This window comes from Anastrepha obliqua, chromosome 1, assembly GCF_027943255.1.
Source record: "Anastrepha obliqua isolate idAnaObli1 chromosome 1, idAnaObli1_1.0, whole genome shotgun sequence".
Classification (NCBI taxonomy): Eukaryota; Metazoa; Arthropoda; class Insecta; order Diptera; family Tephritidae; genus Anastrepha; species Anastrepha obliqua.
Window position 1 is genome coordinate 163,279,741 of NC_072892.1, and position 19,761 is coordinate 163,299,501.

At 38.7% G+C, this 19,761-nt stretch overlaps 1 protein-coding gene across 2 annotated transcripts in view; it reads right to left on the reverse strand.

Moving 5' to 3' along the window:
* The window catches only part of LOC129239538 (uridine phosphorylase 1-like), a 105,015-nt gene that overhangs the window by 47,317 nt on the left and 37,937 nt on the right, over nucleotides 1-19,761 (reverse strand). For both annotated transcript variants that reach the window (XM_054875116.1, XM_054875106.1), the window contains one exon: nucleotides 13,056-13,162. In XM_054875116.1, coding sequence (XP_054731091.1) covers nucleotides 13,056-13,108 — 53 coding nt within the window. In that variant the 5' untranslated portion in view covers nucleotides 13,109-13,162. The remainder of the gene's footprint in view (nucleotides 1-13,055; nucleotides 13,163-19,761) is intronic.

Genomic DNA, 19,761 nt, shown 5'->3' on the forward strand with positions numbered 1-19,761 from the left:
TGCGGCGTAGTCCATCAGGAGTTTATACCACAAGGTCGTACGGCAAATAAGCAGTCTTACCTTGAAGTTATGCGCAGTTTGCGTGAAGCAATGCGAAAAACACGCCCGGAATTGTGGAAAGAAAATTCATGGCTTTTACGTTATGATTCAATTCAGCTGTTCACTCATCTTTGCTTATGAGAGATTATTTGGCCGAAAACAGCAACGTTATCATGCCTCAGCCACCGTATTCAGATTTGGACTTTTTACACTTCTCACGATTGAAGAGACCCATGAAAGGACGCGTTTTGCGTCGATTGAGGAGATAAAAACCGAAATCGCTGAGAGAGTTCAAGGACATACCGAAAAGTGCATATCAGAACTGCTTCGATAATTGGAAAAAACGCTGGCACAGTATATTGGGTAGTCGAAAAAGTTTTTTCGTATTTTGTCAATAGACGTCGTTGGAGTCATCTATCTCCAGTGCTACCTGATTGGTCATATCATATGGTGTTAGAAAGGTGACATTTTAAGCTTCATTTAACCAAAAAAAATTAAATTCGGAGAAGTTGAAAAAAAGTTATAGCTGTTCAAAAATGAAGAAATTCGCTATATTTTGAAATGTTTGTATAAAAAAGGGAAGAATGCCACGCAAGCCACCAATGAAATTTGTGAAGTTTACGGAGACGATACTGTATCAGTTCGTGTAGCACAACAATGGTTCGCTCGCTTCCGTTCTGGAAATTTCGATGTGAAAGATGCACCTCGCTCCGGTCGACCTATCGTTGGAAAAGTCGATGAAATTATGGAAAAGATTGACCAGGACCGTCTCATAAGCTGACATCGCCAAGGCACTAAACATTCATATTCAAACGGTTTTGAACCATTAAAAAAAGGCTGGTTACAAAAAGAAGCTCGATGTTTGGGTACCACATGAATTATCTGTGAAAAATTTAATGGACCGAATTAACATCTGCGATTCTTTGCTGAAACGAAATGAAATCGAACCATTTCTGAAGCGAATGCTAACAGGAGACGAAAAGTGGATCAAATACGACAATAATGTGCGAAAAAGATCATGGTGCAAGGGTGGTGCAGCTCAACAAATGGTCACAAAGCCAGGATTGGCGCCTCGAAAGGTTATGCTGTGTGTTTGGTGGGATTGGAAAGGAATCATCCACTATGAGCTGCTCCAGCCTACTCGAACGATTGACTCCACACTTTACTGTCAACAACTGATGAGATTGAAGCAAGCAATCGAAAAAAAAAACGGCCAGAACTGATCAGCAGAAAGGGCGTCGTCCTCCATCAGGACAACGCTAGGCCACACACATCTTTGATGACTCGGCAAAAACTGGGAGAGCTTGGTTGGGAAGTTTTGATGCATCCACCATATAGCCCTGACCTTGCACCATCGGACTACCATTTGTTTCGGTCAATGCAAAACTCCCTTAATGGAGTAAAGTTGGCTAAAAGAAAAATGGCAAAAGATGGTCGACCAAAATGGTACATATTTGGTTTAATAAAGTTCATTATAAATATAAAAAAAATGAGTTGAAGTTTGATTAGAAATACGAAAATACTTTTTCGACTACCCAATATTATATCTGAGGGGGACTACTTTGAAGGAGATGAAATAGCAATTGATGAATAAATAAAAAAGTTTTTGAGAAAAATGAAAAACACACCTCGTAAATGAAAAAGTTGACTTGCCATTACTCTCAGAATGCATTCACTTCCATATTATTTTTTTCTTAAGCCTCGATTATGAGGCGTATAGTGGCAAAGTCAATGATTTCCACTTTCTTATGTCGTTGGCTGCTTATTTAGCTTGCGTCCAAGTTAGATTGCTACTGTATAGTTCTTCATGAAGGCTGCGTCGACAGGATCCTTTGGGTCGTCCTCTGCGCCTGCAACCTTGAGGGTTCCACTCTAAGATTATCGCTGGTATTTACCTTATGCGCTGATTTTCTAAAAGTATATCTGATCTAAGCCCACTTCCTCTTAGGGATCTGATTGCATCGTCTGCGTAAATCAACGTTTGTTGTCCAATTTTCTAGCCAAGAAGTGCGTATTATTGTACGAAGACGATTTGCTAATGTTATTTTTGCTTCGTTTAATCTAGCTAATATATCGGATGGCAGGGATGTGTATTATCTCCACTCTTATTCAACCTAGTGGTTCTGGACCTAGCAATGCGACAAGCGTGTGCGGTCAGCAGTGGCATTTCCTGGGCGTTATGCGGCCGGCTTAAAGACCTGAACTATGCGGACGACATTTGTTTACTATCGCTCAAATACTCAGATGCATCAGCTGAACTACAAGCGGTATGCCGTGCTACTGCATGGGTCTAAAAATTAACGTAGCAAAGACCAAAGTAATGCGGATTAATACCATTGCAAGCCCTTCAAATTGCCAACACGATGCTGGAAGACGTAGATGAATTTTGCTACCTTGGGAGCATAATGTATACTGTAATGTGTACATGTATAGAATTTTCCGTTACTTATGAATAACTGTTCGATAAACTCACTATCCACTTTACTTCATTCATGTTTTTATTCCGCGTTTTTCTACAGTATCGCTGCTACTATTTCCGCAATATCTGGGTGCCTGGAGTTGATTTCATGTATGCTTCGTATTCCGACTAATCCATTTGTATCCTCCTATGCGCTTTCACTTAGTTTTGGTGCAAGCCCCAGACTTTGTTAAAAGTTTCCAAACCATCTTTTAAGTTGCTCTTTTAGATCAGCCATCAAACTCCACTTAGATTTTTTTATGGTGGCCTCACTGGTGTTTTTCTGTCGGCTGGCCTTCACGGTCAGTCGGCGTGCAGACTTGAGATTTCCTGATGCGCATAGCCCACTCGCATTTGTTCCGGCTACATAGTCGTTTAACCGAAACGTTAAGAGCGGTGTACTGCTTCTGGCCTTCCATTACATCGCGTCTCGTTCTATCTCGGTTGATCGCAGATTTAGCAACGCTTCTTTCGTCGATTTTGTTCCAAGTTTCTTCGCTAATCTATTCCTTTCTAACAGTTTTGCGTCAGAGCGAGTTAGATCTATTTACGCCTCGAACTTGCCTTTGATTTGAACTTTGAATGAGTTTAACCAAATTTCATAAAATACCAAAAAATATTGGATTGGGGAAAAAGTAATGTCGTGTTTTGTCAATTGGGCGCGACATTTAAACATATCTTGCGTTGTACTTATTGCATCGCGTCACACTAAACGGCGATTTGAAGACGACAATCTGTACTTCAAGTGTCTCTTCGACAGTGTTGTGACCGTACGTTTCAGTCTTAAGTTTTAGCGCGTCAAAGATGGAGTCCACCAAGCAAGAAATTCGTCATATTTAACGTTTTTACTACCTTAGAGGTTTATGGGCCTGATACTGTAACGATTCGCACAGCACAGCGTTGGTTCGATCGATTTCATTCTGATGTAGTAAATGTCGAAGATGCACCCCGTACTGGTAGGCCAATCGTCGTAGAGACTGATTAAATCGATGAAATTTTCCAAAGAAACCGGCATGTGAGCATTCGCTCGATTAGTCAGGAACTAGGTGTAGACCACAAAACCGTTTGGAACCATATGCAGAAGATTGGAATCCAAAAAAAGCTGGATGTTTGAGTGCCACACGTTTTGACGCAAAAAAATCTCTTGGACCGAATCAACGCTTGCGATTCTCTGCTAAAACGGAACGAACTTGATCCATTTTTAAAGCGGATGGTGACTGGCAATGAAAAGTGGATCACGTACGACAACGCCAAGCGAAAAAGATCGTGGTCGAGAAGCGACGAGCCGGCCCAAACCATCGCCAAGCCCGGATTGACCGGCAGGAAGGTTTTTCTGCGTGTTTTGTGGGATTGGAAGGGAATTATCCACTATGAGCTGCTCAACTATGGCCACCCTTAATTCGGTCCTCTACTGTGAGCAACTTGACCGTTTGAAGCAGGCGATTGACCAGAAGCGGCCAGAATTGGTCAATAGGAATGGTGTTATGTTCCACCAGGACAACGCTCGTCCTCACACATCTTTGATGACCCGCCAGAAGCTACGGGAGCTCGGATGGGATGTCCTCTCGCACCCACCATATAGTCCGGACCTGGCACCAAGTGACTATCACCTCTTCCGGTCCCTGCAAAACGCCCTTGGTGATACCAAGTTGGCCTCAAAAGAGGCTTGCGAAAACTGATTGTCTGAGTTTTTTGCAAATAAGGAGGGGGGTTTTATAATGGGGGGATAATGAAGTTGCCTTCTAAATGGCAACAACTTTGCGAACAAAACGGGGCATATTTGACTTGAATCGGATAATTCTAAGTACGTTAAATAAAGCGTCAAATTTCGATCACAAATACGACATTTTTTTCCCCCAACCCAATATATTCAATGATTCACATCGACCTTTTTTCAATTTTTTGCTACCTTTTCCCTTACTTCCAAATTGCATCAATGGATTGAGTAGCATCCGAAATCAGTTGTCAAACTTTACACAACCTTTTATTATTGAATCATGGAGCTCATTTGGCTAATTTTAGATTGAATTTATTCACTATAGCACCCTACAGCAAGCACCAAAGGTTGCCTGACCGTGAACTTCACTATTATAGAAATCTCAGACTTAAATATCGTGCACGCCCTTCAGTACCTTCAGTAATAATAAAAACAATAATTAAGATTTTGTGATTCATAAAATGCGCTTTCTACTTTGCTCCATTAATCAAAATGAGTACCAATTCAATAATAGGTTGAACACATTTTTTCCTGAATCTACGAATTGTTTTCATAATATATTCATGATATTCAGGATACCTAAACGAGCAAAAATGATAAAGAGGAACCAATTAAATTATGCAAATGAAAAAACGGAAACCTCATTTTTGCAAAATTATTTTAGTGATGCTAGACAGCATTTGTGTATAGGTATGTATGTATGTATGGGTGTAAATTTTCACCCTTGTTTGTGAGGCATTTCCGCGAAAGGTGTGCCTCAGATTGACAGTTAAAAGAAGTGAGAGCGTAATATGCGCCACTCTAAAGGTAGCCGTAAGCAAAGGAAACAAAGTTTCTTTGTATGTATTTACGAATACGCAAATACACTAAAAACCCTATAAGTGCGCGTATATGAGACGCGCAAATTTTTATGGAACTCAATTTATAAGCAACTTTTATTGAGATGCGCAATATCTTATATCACCGGCGATGGCTGGAATTGTGTAGCTAAGCAATAAAAAGCTGGATGCCATACAAAATTTGTGCAACCACAAAATGATTAAACTTCATATTTTCCTCTTAAATAAGATTACACCAAATTAGGTGTCAACCTACTTTCTTTTCCTTTTGCCTTTTTCATACTGCTAAGTTACCGCAGCTTTCAACTTAACAATACAAAATTATGTCTGCCCTTCGGCTAAGCTTTGTTCGCATTTCCTGACCTAATTAAAATCAAATGAATTGACATTTAAAGTCAGGAAAAAAATGCATTTCAATACTTTTAGAGAAATATGAAAGCCAAAGAAGAGCATAAAAGCAAGAACAAAACATTATTTGAATATCTATTGTAGATTACTAGTGTGGGAGTTTTCAATAAATATACCTTTTAAACTGAAATACAGTATGTCAAGAATGAGTTTTGATATAGAAAATGAATTAAATTTCTTGACCTCAATAGCAAAAAATAGCACACTTCATTTAACTTTGACTTCTTTTTTGTACTGATTAATGAAAAATGTGAGCAAAAAGGAAATATTTTTATTTTGCTTCAAAATTCATCCAAATTAATTTCAAATACTGAAGTTTGAATAAATTTCTTCAACATTTGACATTTATTTTCGTTAATAACACAAATAAAATATGGTTACATAATGATAAATCACTTGGTAAAAGCCTTTTGACAGACCTTGTGGAATTAGCTGACGCATTGTATTGCTCTGCTATTAGACTAACATTTCCCGGTGAAACAAACAAACAACTCTAATACATATGTATGTCTGTAGTGATCTATTTTCAGAAGCGAGAGGTGCTGCATTCGAAAGGAAAAATTTCACTCTAATTCGGCAAGGATGATATATCACCAGGTTGCACGGATGCTATATCACCAGGTTGGGCTGTCAGCTTTGATGAAGAACGAAATAGAGCGATCAACTTTAGCTGTCATGCTTTGTCCAATCAGTTATTGTTCAGACTGCAACGAAGTTGGACGAACACTGTGTTGCTTTTTTTTCGTATAACACCAACAAAATCTCAGTTTTTTTCGTGAATAAATCGCTGTCATACTCTCAGTCAGTCATACGTCAGTCAATCAGCTGATACTTTCAGATTCACTACGAATCGACTAGCGGCCTGATATTGGCCACACCTCCTGAATTTTTTTCACCATGCTAATTCGGTGAAGCATGGTGGTTGGGTGACAAAAAATACTTCAATTAAAGAAAATACTGCAACTCTTAACGATACTTTAAAGCTGGTTAGACGGTAGCTGCTAATTGGTAAACTTGTTGATAAGCAATAGGAGCAAAAATATGAATTGTACTTCTCACAAAAGCCAACAGCTTAATTTCCTTCTCAGAAATTGAATAAATTCTGCCAGAGTCATAACTTAGCAATGTGGGATTTCTGGTTGTTTGAAAAAAAATTAATTAATTAAAAAACCAAAAAACAATATAACTTGAGAGGAAGGGCATTCGGCAATAATGAAAGGAAAGGAATCAGGCTCACTTTAAGAACTGTTTTTCGAAGTGAATCTGCCGGCTTCAAAGATGTATAGGTGATAACCTGTTGTTGTTTTTGTTGTTGTAGCAGCGTAAAAATTCATGTACGGGGAATGCTGCTGGACCGACAGTCCTTGGCCGGATATAAATTCGGGCCGTTCCGGTAACGTGGAACCGAATGCCGTGGGAGCGAGAGAGACTTACCGGGAGAGTAGTCCTAGATAAGAAAATAATTATTTAGGTAATTTCTAATTAATTAAGATGCATAACATGTACTAAACCTAATCGTTTTCGAGATATTCAACTTTAAAGATTATTAAATGTTAGTTGAAGGGTCCTCTCCATCCACACGTAGATTTACCATTTTAGGTAGACAATTTTTTAATGAATTTGAAAATCTCAGTATTGTGGAAATAAGGGATCCTTTAACATTTTTGAAAAGTACATACTGGTTTTAGGGGAGATAAGCGCAAATTACCCACCCGTCACAATGGGCTATAGCATGAGTCGCTTCAATTTATATTTTTTCTGTTCTTAATTTAAGGGCCAATTAATAAAACTCATCATAAAAATTTTAATAAAGCACTGACAGTTAAAGAAAGAAATTAAAATGCGCTTCTGATCAAATATATTTGTTACATACGTAAAGAATTTTCAAAAACTCGATTTTTTTACAGATTATTATTCTTTATAGTTTTAGGCGTATTTCTATGGAAGTCGATTGGAGTTATGATTGAAAATGTAACTGCCCGATGAGGGTTTGATGCGCACAGGCAGCTGTCCCTCGTTTGAGGCAGCTGGTCGTTACGAAATGCACTTGAAAGTTTAAACTCGTTTTTCTCGAAACTACTTTTTCCGGTACAGTCTGCCTGATAACTCATACAGTTTTAATACAATATTTTTTTTTTTAAATATTCGAAAGTGTTTTCTCTATAGTTGTCGAGCCGGATTTTTTATATATTAATTAAAAAATTTTATAAACATAATTAAAGTGTAATGAGATTAACAACCCATCCGTAAGCAAATCAAACGCAGAAAGTGGCCTCATTGGTAAAACCATCAGATAGCATCACGAGAATGACACTCGACTGGAGCCCAAAAACCACTTGGAGAAGGTCGATGCTGTGCGTACCAGCAGATGCCGACATCTCATGGAACGGTGCAAAAACAACAGCACTAAGCCGTATACGATGGAAGAGTATTGTCGAGGCCCTATGCTCCCGAGAGGAGTAAACAAGGCAAAAAAAAAAAAATTAAAGTATGACAACTTTTTTTTCATTGTACCTTGGGTCACGTCATTTTTTATATACTAATTTTTGTTAAGAAAAATTTAAATAATTTTGTTTATAAAGTCTAAGTACTAATAAACAATGTATAGATCTTTTTTATATTTATTTCTATTGTTATCCCTTCTAAAAACAGTTTCTCTTTTAGCGCTTTTTTGGCGCTACTAGACGTATGTAAGCCCTTAATCTAAAAATTGAAGTTATGCCAGCTAAATTTGACCTCAAAATCAAATACTGCAGGTACGCAAATAAAAAATTACGGTCCGAGTTATATAAATAGGAACCCTAGTAATCAAGAATTCATCTGAATAATTCAAATTTAGAACCCTTTTGAACCAAATTTACTTAAATATGCGCACGGAAAAGACTTTTAACCGCAAATGCATAGATGAGTAAAATGAGTAAAATGTTAAATGCTCACACCCACCATTCGTGTGTGCATTTCACCTTAGAGTGTCAATATTTGTGCGCGCATAAAAAGATAGAGCTTTGTAAATATTATATATATAAACACATACATACATACATATACATATATAGATGGTAAGCAGCTGCACAAAACCAATAGCAAGTGAGCGCGTACTTATGTACCTGTTTGCACTGCATACCTACTAGAAGAGAATAGCGCACAAAAGCATAATAGATCTACAAGTATGTGTGTATGTATGCATGCTCGGGAGCACTCGCTGGAAATAAGTTCATGCACTCAAAGACTAGATGTAGGCCTGCATCGTAACAGCAAGACGAAAAGCGGCAAGAAGTGTAACCACGCACACATTGGCTGCTTATGCACACACATACCTACATATATATAAATGTAGACAAATGTGTAACAATGCGCCCTTACATAACTGCATATATTTATATTGCTTTGGATGTTGATATCGGTGCCCACGTTTATTTGTGTTCGATTGATACTCAATTTAACAATTGACTGAGTACTTGACAGGTTTACACACCATTAAGTTTCCCTATTGTCTGCGGCGGCAAGCGCACGCAAGTGAAATGCGTAGACTCCCACTTACTCCCACTATATAGCTTACCACCACCGCTCCGCCTTCTTCTCGTTTCCTCTGACTTCGTCGAAACGTACGCAGCACCATAAATATGTACGTCGACAAGCTTAGTCACAATCAACGATGTATGAAGGCTACTGGTTATAAAGGACAATTATGGCGGCGTAATGTCGCCCACTGCTGAGTGCGCCTAAAGATATGCCTTTATATTGCTTCACTAAGCAGTATGACCTCATGTCTTCCACCTGTGGTGTAGTTGTTTATTTCTCTTTCTATTTGATTTTATTTTTTTTATTAATTTCCTATTGATTCTTAAACTGTTCACCTTTTTACCTGCTTTTAACTTGTTTCACTGTGTGTTTTGTAATTGTAGAATGTTTACCGTTTTCAGAGAATTTCTTTTGTTGGCAAATCGTTCGTTAAATATTTAGGCTTTCTAAATAATTTTCGAATTGTTTCCTATTTGTGTTACTGCTACTATATTGAAAGCAGTATTTAGTGAATACAAGGGGAAGTCTAAAATAAACAAGACTGACTTCATAAAAATATTTTTGATGACGGCATCTTTTTAATGAGTTAGTACGTCGGAAGTTACATCCCTAGCTTCAGTGGAAGTGAAGTTATTGCGTCTAAAGTGTCAGTATGTTTATGTCATCGATACAAAAATGAGTTTCGAACAAAGAGTTAATATCAAATTTAGTTTTAAAATCGGTAAAATGTTTACCGAAACATTTGAGTGGATGAAAAAAGTTTATGGCGATGGTTGTCTATCTCGTGCCAGAGTTCATGAGTGGTTTACACGTTTCAGAGATGGTTGTGAGGACATAAATGACAATGAACATACTGGCCGCCTAAAATCAGTAATCCCCTTCGAAATTGTTCGTAAATTTATCAAAAATGAATCGAAAGCATCGTTGAAATTCATGAAATCGGAGTTGAATATCTCCAAAACATCGATTTACCGCATTGTAACTGATCATTCGGGCTTACGAAAGTTCTGAGTCACCATCCAAAACATTATGTTTGAAGAAGTCAAAAATCAAGTCGATGCTTATTTGTTTTTACGATTCCAATTGAATTGTCCACGAAGAGTTCGTGCCAATGAGCCAAACCATCAATGCACTTTTCTATCTTGGCGTTTTGAAGCGTTTTTTGCATCGCATTCGTCGAATTCGCCCTGAATACCGCAAAGAAGGAAGCTGGCGCTGGTTGCATGATAATGCACCATCTCATCGATCAACTCTTCTGACTGATTTTTTTACTAGAAATCGCATTTTAACCATCAATCACTCACCGCATTCGCCTGGTATGGCTCCCTGTGATTTCCACCTATTCGGAAAATTGCATTTGGCCTTGAAAGGGAAACGTTTTGCGTCCGTAGAGGCCATGCAAAAGGCTTGTACCGACATCCTGAAGGACATTCCGGATTCCGGTCACTGACCTGAAACACTTTTTCGAAAAGCTTTTAGATCGAGCGAAACAATGTATCGAGACCAGAGGGGACTATTTTGAATAAATAAACTCGAAGACATCAGAACAAAGCTCCTGTCGTTTCTATTTAAGCTCAGTCTTGTTTATTTTGGACTTCATCTTGTATATATGTATATGTGTATGAGTATGTGTGTGTGTGTGCATTCAAGTAATTCCTTCGCCCACTCAAGTCTGACTTGTTGCTGCTTTGGTGTGAGATCATGCGTCTTTTGGATCTTGTAAGGCTTGACTTTGAGCTCATTATTTAGTATGTGGCAGATGCTACGGTCAGTTCTTTCCCCGTTTGATTGGCACTTCGTCGGGGATTTCGCTCAAGTCGCTTCTTCACTTTTTGAACCACTTTACGTGACGTTGCAGTCTTTTGATGACCACCTCCATGTTTCGCGATGCGACCAGTCTCATTGTAACGAGTAATGGTGCGATAAACAAAAACTTTATTTTATTATTATTGATTGGTTGTTTGTGCACTGCGACCTGAAAAGATATATTGAGCAGCCATGTAGCCTACTCAAACAGTTGTAGGCTGTTAATAAATCCTAAAACTGCTGTAGGCTTAATTTCAATCAGGAGCTTTGTATCTACTATATAGCTCCATTTTCCAGATAATTTAGTCTGCGTCGTGCCACTGTTGGGCAGTCGCATAGAACATGTTCTGCTGCTTCTTGTGCCTCTTTGCAGAGTCTACAGAAATCGTTTTCTATCACACCTACATATCATTCTCATGTGATAACTAAGTACACTGTAACCTGTTAGTAGTTCAGTGTAAATTTGTATGTCCTTTCTGCAATGCGATCCCACTTTTACGTTTGAAATCCATTACTGATTTTCTTTTTTCGCCTTTACTCTTGGCAAAATGCTTCCTCTCATTTAGCCATTTAGTTGAAGATGATTATCTAAAATATTGCTTGAACATTTTGTCATCATGAAGATTTGTTCTCATTGGATACCGCATAATTTGACAATTTCCCAAAAAGAGCTCGGACTCGAGTCGATTGGTGTAAAGAAATGTGGAAGAAATTCAGCCGTGGGGATTTAAATTAAGTGTATGACATTGTAAAATTACGAATATTGAATCTATGCATATGAGCCAGAAACAAAACAGTAATCGACAGTAGGAGTGTTCCAATACGAGCTTAATAGGACCAAAGTTGTTCGCGGAAGAAGCGAAAGGTCCCTGTGTTTTTCGAAATGTCGGATCATGTCGCAACTGTTTCATTAGAGAAATGATCGTCATTACTTGCACAAGCGAATTCATGTAGAAACAATTGCAAAAAAGTAGTTGAAAATTTTTTATTTTGCAAAAAACAAAAAGTACGAAACAGGTTTTTTACTCAAAAATTCATTACTCAAAAACAACTCATTTTAGCTACTGGGCATTCACCTCAATCGAAGTTTGAGGGTCCTCTTGCTTTGGAAAAAGGTAAAAAAAAAAAACTTTTTGAAATATTAAATTTCGAAAAAATTTCAATTTTTTGTTTTTGAAAATTGTTTCTACAAGAAGTCGCTCGTGCAAGTAATGCCGATCATTTTGAACCCAGAATCATTAAAATCATTTATGACTAAGTTATGAACATTTAAAAAAAATTTCTTATTTAATTAAAAAAATTAATTTTGAGCCGAAAAACAAAATCTTGAAAAGAAAATTTTTCGGGAGAACAAAAAAATACGTGTCTCATTATTTTGAACAGAGAGTAACATATTTGAGTTACATCGAAATCGAAGAACATGTCCCATATAGCCCGATTGAATTGAAATGGAAAGCATCAGAGTCAATTCTGACTTGTACACAACCATTTGCATGCCAGAAGTTTTCGGAGAATTAAGGCACATCAACCCGCCCGTACTTCGATATAAAGGAATCATTTGGGCATTTAAGGGTGAAATAATAATTGTAAGCGATTATTGAGTTAGATTAGTAAAACACTTAGCGTTACTATGCACGAACATAAAATCAGTAAATATTAAAATATTTAAACACTAAATATGAGTAATAATATGAAATATGTAAGTTTAGTAGAAATATATAATATAAAATAGGAGAAATAAATTGAGGCTAACTAATAATTAATTTTACAAATGTATGCTTCCATGCACACACACACATATTCATGTTTTTCAAGCAATAGCCACTAAATTAGCCACAATAATTAAGTAAATATTTCTCAAAACACGAAAAAATGCATAACAAAAATACTAAAGAACTAATTTTTTTCTGTGTTAGTTATTTATACAACAAAGAAAATAGTTATAATTATTTGACTTAATTAAACATGCTTTCATTACCTGTTTCCACAGCATTCATATGTTTTTGGATATATTCATGTTTGTATGGATATATTCATGTATGTTTGTAAATATGTATGATATGAAAGAGATTTGCAGTAATGATATGAAAATGACGCGTTCCATATTTGCATGTATTTCGTTTAGAATTAGTGTTCGTGATACATAAAGCCTATGAGCTAAAAATTTTGCTTTTGCACATGCCAATTCGACTACAAACACTTTGCATAGCTAAGATTTGATTGTATCTGTGTGTTATGTATTGTGTATGTGTGTGTTTGCACTTACTCATCAATCTCCTCCTCGGATATGGAATGACTGTTACCACCCAAAAGAGACATCCTGTGGCTGTGGCTGAACTGCAAATTGCTTATTCTGAAACGCAAATGATTTATCTGGAAATACATAAAATAATGCCTTTATATGTAAATTTTTGCTAAATATTTGCTGTAAGAGTCTGAAATGAGGGTATAAATATATTATTGTATATTTATTTTTGATTAGCATATTTTTTGAAGCCCATTTATTTAAGGGGTTATATATAGGGTTATTCAATAGGTGCGCTTCAAATTTTTTCCGATAGGGAGGGCGAACGACGCAATATTTTTTATTTTTCGCCTGTCATTTGTAAACTTCATTAGTATACATTTCATCATGGAACGCTACACACTTGAGCAACGATTGCAAATCGTGCAAATTTTTTATGAAAATAATCGTTCTGTTGCTGCTACTTTAAGAGCATTACGGCCATTTTACGGTCCATTTAACAAGCCGTCCCGTTTTGGGGTTATGTGAAGTCATTGGTCTACAGTAACAAGCCGGCGACGATTTGTGAGCTCAGAGCCAATATTGAACGCGAAATTGCTGGAATTTCGGCCGATTTATGCAAAAGAGTGGTCGAAAATTGGGTTCAACGATTGGACTTCGTAAAACGTGCACGCGGTGGTCATGCAAAAGAAATCGAATTTCATACTTAAATGTTAAAAAAGTCAAACCGTTTGTGTTTTATTCAAAAAAGTTCAAAAGTTGAAGCGCTCTTACTGAGAAACCCTATACCTTGTGTTGGACTAAAAAATCGAAAATTTTTTTATGACATATTCTAAAAGTACATCACCTTAAAAATATAAATTTAAAAAATCATAAAGATCGGAGCACTAGAACGAAAGTTACAGACCGTGGAAGCGCGCGACTTTATCCATACCTGTGGGCAAAAAGTAAGGTGAATTTATTTGTCAAACTTCGCGGGATTAAAATTCCGCTCTAGTTATTTTTTTCATGAGTTGGCAGCACTGTTAATAACATCTGGGCCAACTTTCATGTGAATGTCATTATCAGTAATATACTCGTATTTACGCTTGTGTTTACCAAACGACCAAGAGTGCATTTTTTCGATTTTTACAATGTCTGATTTGATTGAGCAGAGAAGTGCCATCAAATTTTGTTTGCGGAATGAAATTTCGGCTGCGGAAACGTTTAGCATGTTGCAGAAGGCATTTGATGATTCGACCATGTCGCAGAAAAATGTTTATAAGTGGTACAAAGACTTCAAAGAGGGTCGAGAACGTGTTGATGACTTGGAGCGCTCCGGACGACCATCGACGTCAACAGATGACCAACACGTCAATAAAATGAAGGAGTTAGTGCTCAAAAATCGTCGGTTGACTGTTAAAGACCTTACTGATATGATCGGAATATCAGAAGGATCTGTGAAAACCATTTTGAAAGACCATTTGGGCCTACGAAAAGTCAAATCTCGTTTGGTACCGAAAACTCTCAATTTCTTGGAAAAAAGTCGTCGCGTTGATGTGTGTGAAACAATGCTTTCAGACTATCAGGACAAGCTCAAATGCATCATTACGGGAGATTAGACTTGGATTTATGCTTACGACCCTGAAACAACCGACCAATTAAGCGAATATCGTGCTAAAGGCGAGGCCAGACCGAAAAGATCACGTCAAAGTCGTTCAAAAATAAAGGTCATAATGACAGTTTTTTTCGATTTTCGTGGTGTGGTGCACTATGAATTCCTTCCACCTGGCCAAACTGTTAATAAGGAATATTATTTGAGCGTTATGCGTCGTTTACGTGAAGTAATTCGTCTAAAAAGACCAGAATTATGGGCCAACAACTCTTGGATTTTGCATCACGATAATGCACCGTCTCACACTGCATTCGTTCTTCGTGACCATTTCACCAAAAATTCCACGCATATCGTTCCGCAACCACCGTACGAGTATTCGCCTGATTTGGCTCCGTGTGACTTCTGGCTATTCCCAAAACTCAAGAGACCACTCCGGGCAACGCGTTTCGAGTCGATTGAGGAGATAAAAGCTGAATCGAAGGAGGTGCTGATGGCTGTACCGGAAATGGACTATTTGGCATGTTTCGGGGATTGGAAAAATCGTTGGCATAAGTGTATTTCATCGAGAGGGGATTATTTTGAAGGGGATGAAATTGATTTACAAGAATAAATAAAGATTTTTCATTTTACAACCAAATTCACCTTACTTTTTTCCCCACAGTATAAATGGAGTGCACGCAAAACCTTAGGCACGAGTCCCTCGAAGTCGTGTTTTTTGAAAATTACCGTCGCGGTGATCATTATTGATCAAAAACTATTTGACCGATTTGCATAAACTTTTTTTTTAATTATTAGAAGTTACAACCTCGTGAATCGGAACGGTTCACTTTTTATAAATATTTGCACAGTTCGCTGGAATTTTTTTAATTTTTCAACCCCTCAAAAATCGTTTTTTTGGTGCAAAGCGGTTTGCATATCGAGGAAAACTTTTTTTGGGTAAATAAACCGTTCAGATTCACTAAAAAACATTTTTCTACAATAATCATTTAATTTTTTTGATTTCAGTTCAGCTGCTCATGCGCTACCGTGATCACCGCAAGCCTCTTCTAAAAACGGCGTTTCGGGGGAGGGGCGATATCAACAATAAATAATAAAGTTCTAAAACATAAACAAAATTATGACAATCGTCCATTTTTTCGGGCCCACAAGCTATATAACCCCTTAAAATAAATGTAAGGCGGAGTATTTTTTCCCCCCTTTTTTAGTAAAAGGTGAGCAGAGTGGAGGTACTTTTTCCAATAGGGGTTTTTGACAGATCACGCGTGACTACTGTCAAACTGAATACATAATTTTTTTCGGTATTCAGTGATATTTCATTATGGAAAGATTTACGCCTGAACAACGTTTACAAATCGTAAAATTCTATTACAAAAATCGCCGCTCTGTGAAAAGTGAAATTATTGAATGATACTCGATCGATTCGACCACACAAAACTGAAAGTGAAGAAAATAAAGCGGCGGTAAACGAGAGTTTTGCCGAAAACACGAAAGAAACGATTCGGCGCCGATCTCAACAACTTCGTCTATCTTATGGCACTACCTGGGAGATTTTACGCAAAAATCTCGGTTTGAAAGCGTATCAAATACAGCTAGTCCACGATTTGAAGTCGATCCTCGAAAGCGTCATACTATCAATAGTTAGACTCTTGAAAAAACTCGCCGAAGATCCGCATTTTGGGACCCGAATTTTGTTCAGCGATAGGCAATGGGCCTTGAAGCCTGTGATATCCACCAAAACGATGTCTTTGGTTTCAACAAGACGGGGCTACTTGCCATGCAACCCGTAAAACAATTGACTTACTGCGTAGTCGTTTCGGTGAAGGATTTATCTCTCGTCTCGGACCAGTGGATTGGCCACCAAAATCGTGTGATATCACACCTTTTTTTTTTTTGGGCGGTGAGGTTGGGTTAAAAATACCTTCGCACCATATAGTAACCGTCGCTACTACGTGTGTGTTGATTCCACTAAAAATATCCCTCCTCTTCTCTTGGGTTTTTCCCTCCACCCCGGGACTGCTTCCGCATTGCTTCGAGGTAGAGGGCCAAGACGGCGTCCTAAAAAGGACATTTACTTACTCACCCTGCGTCCAGAGTCGCCTGTTTTGAGAAACCTATGCTCAGTGGTCTTCAGCATAACCTTCCATTGTGCGCTTCTTTTTTCAGATAATATCCTACACAAAATTTGGGACGGCATTCCATCACCAATAGCTCGTTGCAGACCTGTTCGCTCTACGTTCCACCTCTCGCATTTAAAGAAGGTGTGCTCCGCATCATCATACTCAGTATCTTCATATATGCACTTTGGTTGGCTCACTTTTCCCATTCGCCACACATACTTGCGAAACGACCCATGTCCGGACAAAAACTGTGAGAGGTAATAGCACGGTGAGGTGTTTTCTTTCTACTCACTTTTTTAGATCGGGTATCAGTCTCGCTGTCCATTTACCATACCGTTCAGAGTTCCATCTTGCCTGCCAAAGTGTGAGCGTTTGAACTCTAATATCGGAGAAGCGTGGTACTGGGATTCGTGTGTTTTTTGCCTCCCATCTCCGTTTGCACTCTTTTGCTAGAATATCTATAGGGATGGTTCCGCTGATAACTAACACCGCTGCTTCAGATACTGTTCCGCATGACGAAGCCACTCTGAGAGCGCAGGTGCGTTGCACAGATTGCAGAGTTTTCCGCCGGCATTGCACCCTTAGCGAATCTGCACATATTTCGCATCCGTATAAGAGAATCGAATTCGTCGTGTCCATTAAAAGTTTTCGCTTGGTCTGCGTTGGACCTCCAAGGTTTGCCATGATCTTACTTAACATGCCGTTTACTTTAGCAGCTCTTGTTGCAGCATGGTTTATATGCGCCCAGTAAGTTAGCCTGGTGTCTAATTGCACTCTTCGGTACTTGACCACTCTTTCTGTCACACCTTTTGGACTGGTGGATAAACCAGCTTCGAGGCATTGGAAGCCAACATTACTAAAGTTATTCACGAGATACCGACCGAAGTCCTTCAACGAATCATTCAAAATTGTTTTTTCTACACAAAAATAATAAAGATTGCACAAATAATTTGAATTTTCCTTTTTTTATTTCAATATTATTACTTCATTGGTGCATGGAAGCTCTTTTTTTTAAATCCGATACCTCTAAACTTTGGAGGTCTTTGCCTTTCTCCTTTATCGTCAGGGTGCTTCATTGACGCATGGAAGTTCTTTTTCATTACGCCCTTCTTTAAGAGTGACAATAAAAATGTCGTTAGAAATTATAGGCTTATTTCAAAGCTGTCAACTATTTCCAAAATTGTTGAGCACGCGGTCTATGCAAAACTGAGCTTTGCGGTTAAATCTTCAATTTGCCCTTATCAGCATGGGTTTAGTGCTAACAGATCTACAGTATCTAATCTGGTTGTTTTTAGTGAACACTGCATTGATTCTTTCTCGGATGGCTTTCAGCTCGATTGTATTGACACCGACTTTTCGAAAGCCTTCAATAAAGTTTCGCATAGAATCTTAGTTAAAAAATTAGCTTGTTTTGGCTTTCATTCTGCACTTCTGCAATGGATAAATTCTTATTTGTGAGCAATAGACGTTGTGTTGTAACAATTAATAGTATTTCATTTACCCCCTTTGCTGTCACCTCTGGTGTTCCGCTTGCCGCTGTTCTTGGCACCGCTTTTGTTTGTGTTACTTATTAATGACATTAAAAGTTCTTTTTCCTTTGCTAAATCTTTGCTTTATGCTGATGACCTTACGATCTTCTCAGCGATCAAGATTCAAAAGGATGCCATTAAACTTCAAGCCGATATGAATAGGCTTTACTTGTGCTGCCAGAATTCACGACTTTCGCTGAACTTATCTAAGTGCTTTCAAATATCTTACTCGAAAACATCTAAAATTTGTGGACTAAGTACAGGAGTAAAGGTAGTAGTCGTAAAGTTAAGTTAAAATGTTAAGGTGGTAGCATATGCCGATGACTTGGTCCTGATGGTCTCAGGTCCCTTCCCATCAGTAATGGCTGAAATTTTGGAAGGTGCACTGGCTACACTCAGCAGATGGGCCGCCAGTAGCGGTCTCAGAGTCAACTCTGACAAAACGGAGTTGATGCTATTCACCAGAAAATACAAGCCTCCACCTTTTAAGCTTCCTAGACTTAACAACCAGTGTCTTACACTTTCGTCGGAAGTCAAGTATCTTGGTGTAATACTTGACCCCAAGCTCCACTGGAAGCTGCACATAGAAAATCGAGTTAAGAAGGCTAATATAGCCTTCTACGCCTGTAAATCTATGTTCGGCAAAAAATGGGGCCTCAAGCCACGTGTCGTACTTTGGATGTACAACTTAGTGGTTCTGCCAATTTTGACATACGGCTGCCTAGTCTGGTGGGTAGCTCTTCAGAAGGGCTACAACCTCACTAAATTAGAGAGAGTGCAGAGAACTGCATGTGTGGGCATCACTGGTGCCTGTAGAACATGTCCCACCGCTGCGCTCAACGTTATTCTCCACTTAATTCCTGTGGTTCTGCAGGTTAAATCCATTGCTGCTCAGAGTGCTATTAGACTGAAGGAGTTTGGCCTTTGGAGACAACTCCCTGTAGGGCAAAGCAGCATCTTGAAGCAGATCTCCCCTTCCTTCTCTGATATTCACACCGACCTCTCCATCCGCAAACTGTGCTTTGAGGGTTGTGCTAGGGCTATCTTTCCGAGCAGGCAAGATTGGAAAGAGGGGAGAGTTGTTGCGGATATAGATGCCTCTGTTTTCACTGACGGATCCAAAATGGAGTCTGGAGTGGGAGCGGGGGTCTACTCCAAATCAGCCAGCATTTCGGTATCCTATAAACTGCCGGAGACAAGCAGCGTCTTTCAAGCAGAGGTCTTCGCGATCCTGCAGGCATGCAAAATGCTTCGGGATCGCTGTTGGGAGGGAGACATTAATATTTTTTCCGATAGCCAAGCTGCAATCAAGGCACTGTCGTCGCCGTATTGCAGCTCTCTTCTCGTGAACTCCTGTAAGGAGGAACTTAAACGCCTCGAACGTGCAGGAAACATTTCCCTCATCTGGGTTCCTGGGCACAGGAATATAGAGGGAAATGAAATTGCCGATGAGCTTGCCAGGAAGGGGGCGGCAGAACCGAATCCAG